The 6,082-nt window shown below is 39.8% G+C and overlaps 1 protein-coding gene across 3 annotated transcripts; it reads left to right on the top strand.

The window, feature by feature from the left end:
* The first annotated feature begins 543 nt into the window (after positions 1–543).
* LOC133904765 (GDP-L-galactose phosphorylase 1-like) lies at positions 544–5,365 on the top strand. 3 transcript variants are annotated; one of them, XM_062346296.1, is made up of 9 exons: positions 578–689; positions 913–1,011; positions 1,668–2,096; positions 2,510–2,628; positions 2,709–2,768; positions 3,714–3,938; positions 4,075–4,257; positions 4,679–4,930; positions 5,025–5,365. In XM_062346296.1, exons 3-9 carry the CDS (start codon positions 2,024–2,026, stop codon positions 5,220–5,222), a joined length of 1,110 nt encoding a protein of 369 aa, XP_062202280.1. In that variant the 5' UTR covers positions 578–689; positions 913–1,011; positions 1,668–2,023; the 3' UTR covers positions 5,223–5,365. The 3 variants fall into 3 exon arrangements, with proteins under 3 accessions (XP_062202278.1, XP_062202280.1, XP_062202279.1); XM_062346294.1 differs by lacking the exon at positions 913–1,011 and having other exon boundaries at positions 544–689; XM_062346295.1 differs by lacking the exons at positions 578–689; positions 913–1,011 and having other exon boundaries at positions 1,480–2,096.
* The last annotated feature ends 717 nt before the right edge of the window (positions 5,366–6,082 follow it).

The following is a 6,082-nucleotide window of genomic DNA, read 5'->3' as shown; positions in this document are numbered from 1 at the left end:
TATAGCAACTTGAACCTCCCTAGTTGACGCATCCTCGTCTTACCCGTCGTAAAGCCATCTGACTAGCACCTAGATCCTGGTCAAGATGCTTCTTGTTTTTTTCCTTTTCAGACATTTCTATTGTCTTGCCCCCTTCCGCACATTTTGTTAACTTCACACTTCCTAAAATTATTTTCTCCATTCATATATTAAATTCATTCTAAAATTTTGTATTTCACATCCGTGTAACTTTTGTTTCCAAATGTTTCAAAAAAATATGCGAAATGAAGTGGATGGTATAATGATTTTTGCCCCTTTCTCCGGTGTGCTACAAATAAAACCACGATTTCATAGTTTTCTGATCAAATGCCAAACATAAGGTGTCCCACAGGTAGAATCATATTCTTTCAATCTCTTGGAGACAAATTTGCTAAATATAATTATAGAGGTTTATATTTAAAATTTTATTTTTAAAAAGGTTTGAAAAATTTTGCTGGTCGGGAGGTTTGGTTCAAAAAGGTCACATGATTTTATCCAAAGGAGAAGCCAAGTGCCACAATTCACTGCCACTTTTCCGCGGCTTTTATGCCAGCCGCCCCCCCTCGAGCCGCGTTCCAGCTCTCCATCCGCCACACGTTCCTTGTTCCTTCCCTCCTGCTCCCCTCCTCTCCTCTCCTCCCCTCCTGGACGGACGCAAGCGCCGCTTCTTGGTACGGATTATCCCATCCATCCACCCTTTCTTATTCGCGTTCGATTTCTTGGCACCGCGTGCGATCGCTTCCCTTGGCGTGCAATCTGCGGTTGTCTTTTCTTTTCCTCGATTTCTGTCGTGTGCATTGTTTATTGGTGATGGACGGTGGTGTCAGATCGAAGGATGATTGAATGATCCGTTGTTGATGGGTGGAAACTGTGTGTTGTCTGGTCCGATTACAGGTGTTAGTTTCTTGGAATTGCTTGTGTTCGTGGGCGTGGAAAGTGGAGCAAAAAAAAAAAAAAAAAAAATCTGATCTTTGGGCGTTGTGGAGCGACCTGGTAACTCCTACAGCCCTATCGTGCGATTTCTAGGGACGAAATTCCGATCGTGTCTGTGTTCTTGAGTTGTGAGGATGGGTGATTCGGTTGGAGGCTTCTGATTTTAGGCAGCCTATTTGCTCATGGATCGATCAATGCATTCTAGGGACGAGGGTCTATGGTTTAGCTTCAGAACGTTTTTTTTTTGTTCCTTGGAGCTGCAAATGGTAGGCGATTCATTCTATTGTTTTTTATCTATTCAGACAGCCAGAAGGTGCGCTTTTGGTAGGTTGTGGCGGTATGTAATCTGTAATTGTCTACTGTCCTAATTCAATCTACCCCAATGCTCTTGCTATTTGTCACCAGATGTTCCACCTGCCCGCATAATTTCATCAACCAGCCCGCAAAGGCATTGTGTTTCACATGTTAGGTTGTCAGCTATATGTCACGGAATCTAAATAGATAAAATAACTTGTTTAGAATTTTCTCGCTAAGGATAATAGAGTATTTTTAATTTGATATAAAATTCCTAACATCTGTGACACTTAATTTAGTTGTGTACTTTTTTTAGACATTTTAATGTTGGTTCTCCATAAATTATGTACTCTCTTAAGACCTGTACTATTTTTTGACCTGTTGACTGAAATTTTGCTCATGTTCGGATTGTCCAACATAAGGCGCTGCTGCATTTTATGATCCAAGCACCTTTTGAAAGCTCCTGAAGAATAACCAAGTTGGTCTTGCAAAGGTGGATAGGGATAGCTGGTCCAACAGGGCTGCCTTCAGAAGATCAACCACGGCTCCAAGGATAGGATCCCGTACTACACGAAGGGGAAAACAATGTGCCCAGCGGTTTCCTAAGTTTCTACTTGCATCCCCTTCTTTTCACGGTGGTCGTGGTGCCCTCCCATCTGCAGGGGGGCATCCTTCTGATTTGACCTATCTTGCCGGCGGTGGTGCTGCTGAAGCTTGAATTAGGATTGTTAGCATTGTAGATAATCAGTTAGTATTACATATATTAATCATCATAAGTATGGTGTCGGCTACTAAGGTAGAAGGAGAATATTCATTTCTGAGCAAGAACTCTCCACTGGATCAATTTGAAGGTAAGCAATAATTGTTTTCAATGGCTTTATCTCACTTATTGCTGATTTTGCATATTATTCCTTGAATTCAAAATTCTATTTTTCTGTCAAAACTATATGTTCATCTGTTGTAGGCGTCTAGCTGAAAACAAATTAGTATTCCAAAAAAACTCTGAGCTTGTATAAACTGCTCAATTTGTCCTTCTCTGTATTAAAACTCAAGAGTTGGATCGATTAGTTATGTTACAATTTCAATTCATAATATGTGCTTGCTTGATTCTCAAAAGGTTAGTTTGGAATACAACGCCTACATAATTTTGCAGAACCAAATAAACCACTGTCTCTCAGTGGTATTTGCATTTAGAATAACAGCGCATATTCAGTTTTAGTTGTATAGTGATGTTATAGTCATAAACTCCTCTTTACATCTTCAGGTGTGAAGACACATCTATATCGTTTCGGTACAGAACAACATGGAAATGATAACATTAGAAGCTTTGCATGTGCTGACCAAGGCGGTCCAAGTTTGCTTGATACAATCATTCTTTCTCAGGTTTTGTAAATCCAAGAGTTTGCACAATTTTATGAATTTTCATAGCACCATTTGCAATCCATGATTTTTCTTTGCAACAGTGGGATGGTTCTGCTTGGAAGGGCCACTTGGACTACGATGTTACTTCTTGCAAACTTAAGGTTGTCCAAAGAAAAGTTCTGTTCATTTCTTCCATTCTTAAGAATTTAGGGAACTTATCAAATGGTGGCCTTCTGTTCAGATCAGTTTGCAATATGCAACAGTGAGTTGCTTTTTAGCATGTACTGATAGGTAACACCTTTTCCATGTACACTTAGCCTCTTCCTCACTATCCATCCCACATGTGAATTACCAGTGCGTTGCAGAGTAGTGGTGTGCTGGTCATAAACTCAAAATAGTGGCACGTTAGCAGCCCAATATTTCTGCCAGACTAACACTGCCCAAAATAGTGGCACGTTAACTGCTGAGGTCATTGCACTTTACAATTGCTCAAATCATCATCTCTCTGACTGACTGGCTGCCATTGCCAATGGTGGTGGCTATTAAAAAGAGAGATAATTTACAATTGTAAACTTAATTCCATTAGCAATTAGTCATATATATACTAGGTAACATGGACCTCAGAGGACAACCTAGAAGTTCTATTCAACTAGATGGCCTATTTACTCAACCTAGAAGTGGCTATGCCGGCAGACCAGAAATGGAGTTTGTGGGTGGATAGGATGGGGAAAGGGTGTGTTGGGCGGCAGCAAAGAAGGGTGGTACGAATTATAAGAAATGGAAAGAATTGGCAAGTGGCTACCACTTTCCACATCTTTGAAGCACATGATATTCCGTATTAATTGGCAGAAATTGAACTTCTTTGACAGGACATTATAATTTTGAAAATTTAAGCTGGTCAACTACCAAACGTTATTTGCGAGATATATCATTCAGTCATGAATTTTAAAAGAGATATATCATTCACAGTCATGAATTTTAAACGGTATTAATGTATTTCCCCTTCAGAAAAAGGGCTGGGTCATCAACCCTATTAATAATGTTGTTAGCTCTTTGCCTTGCGCACTGAGTTCAATTGGAATCATCGGATTTGGATGGCTGTACAGGTCATTGAAGGTGGAAGAAATTTTGTGGTTCAGCTGAACGATAAGTGGAACTCATTTTCCCTCAAGGGATATGACAAGTTCTTTGAATTGTTCGGATGCTTGAAGCCTAATTGTATGAAGAGTTATGAGGGATTGCTTTTGTGCGTTGCACAAGGAGAAAAGGATAGACCTGAGGTTGTTCCTTCGACGTCACCACCGAAGGATGGACTACTGTTGATTGCAAATGTATGTTTTAGAGTTTCTACAAATAACTCCCTACCCTCCCTTGATCTCTAAATGTGAATACAAACATAAATGCTAGTTCACATTTGCATTGTGCTTGACTGCTTGTTCCCTGCTGATTGACATTTTCTCCCTGAAGGCATATCCTGTTGAATACGGTCACATCTTCTTGGTCTCAAGTGCCATCAATCAGCTATCTTGCTCTTGGGACAAAAGGATGTTTGGACTGGCTACAAAGATTGCCTCTGAAGTAAATAATGCAGCCTTTAGGGTTTTCTTTGACAATGGCACATCTGTAGTGCCAGACCGCATGTTTTTCCAGGTAAGATTTATAGTTCCAGTGCTTATGGTCTTCAACGAATTTCATTATCACCTGTTAATTATACATTCCTGATTTCATGGAGGTAATTATTGAGCTGTTTGGTGGTAGAAACTTGAAATCTTCACTAAGTATTAAACCATAGTTATGCAGTTTGTGCCGCAATGAGTCATTACTACATACCTAAATATTTATGCCTGACCTTTGCTGCTTCTAATCTTTTGATTTTAATTTGCCATGTTTAAGATTTCACAAGTCAGAGCATACATCAACAATGGTTCTAATATTCTATTATAAATAAAATAATCTCAGAGTTGACAAATTCGCTGCAATAAGATTTTGTTGAGATAGTAGAGTTACCTGTTTGGCTGTTTGCAATAGATGCTTGAGGAGAATCCAATGTCCTTTTTGTCTAAACTTGCAGGCTTGTTACTTTGCGAACCCTTTACCAGTGGAGTCTGCCTCAACTGTCACGATATATGATGGAAAGGCCAGATCAGGCATTATTGTGTCTGAAATAGTTGATTACCCCTTGAAAGCTCTCGTGTTCACCAGCAACAACATCAAAGCACTTGTCAATGTTGTCAGTGAGATATCTTTTTCTTTGCATGACAACTCTACTGCATACAGCCTGCTGATTTCCAACAATGGCACAAAGGTTTTTGTGTTTCCACAGGTGAATTTTATTAAACTGTTTGTTCCATTTATGATCAAATTTTATTTCAGCAACAAGGAATGGTAACATATTAATATATATTCTCTGGTTTAAGGTTAAAAATCTGGTTACTGGCTACTCTCTGTCTGCCTGGGAGTGTGGCGGCTACTTTGTTTACCACACCAAGTTTGATTTTGATAAAGCTTCTGAGACCGAAATTTCCAACAAAATGACCTCAGTATCACTCCAAGATGGCGCCTTTGAAGATCTGAAGCATCTTTGTTGCGCTACTGTCGATGATCTTGTTATGTAAGCTCATGCAAAATGAATCTGCAGTGATGAACAGTATCTGTAAACCGCTTCACATGTTAAGTTTAGCAGTTTATGTCTATATACACACTGTGAAAACTATGTCTGAACATTCGGATTGATCAACAAAGCTTGCTGTTTCCGACCCTTTGCTGATTGATGGTCGCTCGGGATATGGATTTACTCGGTTGAGTTGAACTTATACGGGTTCTCAGTATCTCCTTTTTAACTTTTGCTTGATTACAGAAATTGTTGCAAATATGCGATGGTCTTATTAAGCACGGCAAAGTGACGAACGATGTCATGAACTCACGATCTGGTGCTCGCATTGCAGGTACAGAATTCAATATCCAAGCAGTCACACCATCTTTGGCAGTTGCATTCTGAGCTAGAAGATTATGCAGCCGCATTGCCCCTTATGGAGCACAAGACGGCCACCCTGATGATGCTAAATGCTAAGCTTCTTTCCTGACGAGTTTTTCCTGACCGATGCCAATTCCTTTTTGTTGAAAATGTGTCAGTGTTGGGTCTCGCAACGCGAAGAAAAGGCTCAACTAACGATTTGTGCAAACGCGACTGAAAAGAAGATAGGATTATCGTGCTGCTGCTCCCTTCAAGCACACAAAATGAAATGAACGACTTGGGGACATCTCAAAAGTAAAAAAAAAAAACCCGACTTTAACCATCGATTTCTACTGCAATATATGCTTAGAACCACCATGGCTGTATGCATCTTGGACATCTTGTTGGTGCATACGCGAGAAGTTGTTCTTCCGTTATCTTAAAAAAAAAAAAAAAAGCTTAGAACCACCACATCCGTGTCAACAAAAGTGCACCAAACAAAACCAAAACATTGAGGCCAAA

The sequence above is a fragment of the Phragmites australis genome, chromosome 22, assembly GCF_958298935.1.
Source record: "Phragmites australis chromosome 22, lpPhrAust1.1, whole genome shotgun sequence".
NCBI lineage: Eukaryota > Viridiplantae > Streptophyta > Magnoliopsida > Poales > Poaceae > Phragmites > Phragmites australis.
The sequence above is the reverse complement of the archived record's forward strand: the minus strand, read 5'-3'. Positions and strand labels throughout refer to the sequence as shown.

Bases quoted from the DNA above. Each gene is read 5' to 3' on its own strand.
- LOC133904765 (XM_062346294.1), top strand. From the start codon at position 2,024: ATGGTGTCGGCTACTAAGGTAGAAGGAGAATATTCATTTCTGAGCAAG. The intron at 3,939-4,074 runs GTATGTTTTAGA...TTCTCCCTGAAG, and splicing joins GACTACTGTTGATTGCAAAT to GCATATCCTGTTGAATACGG. The intron at 4,931-5,024 runs GTGAATTTTATT...CTCTGGTTTAAG, and splicing joins AGGTTTTTGTGTTTCCACAG to GTTAAAAATCTGGTTACTGG.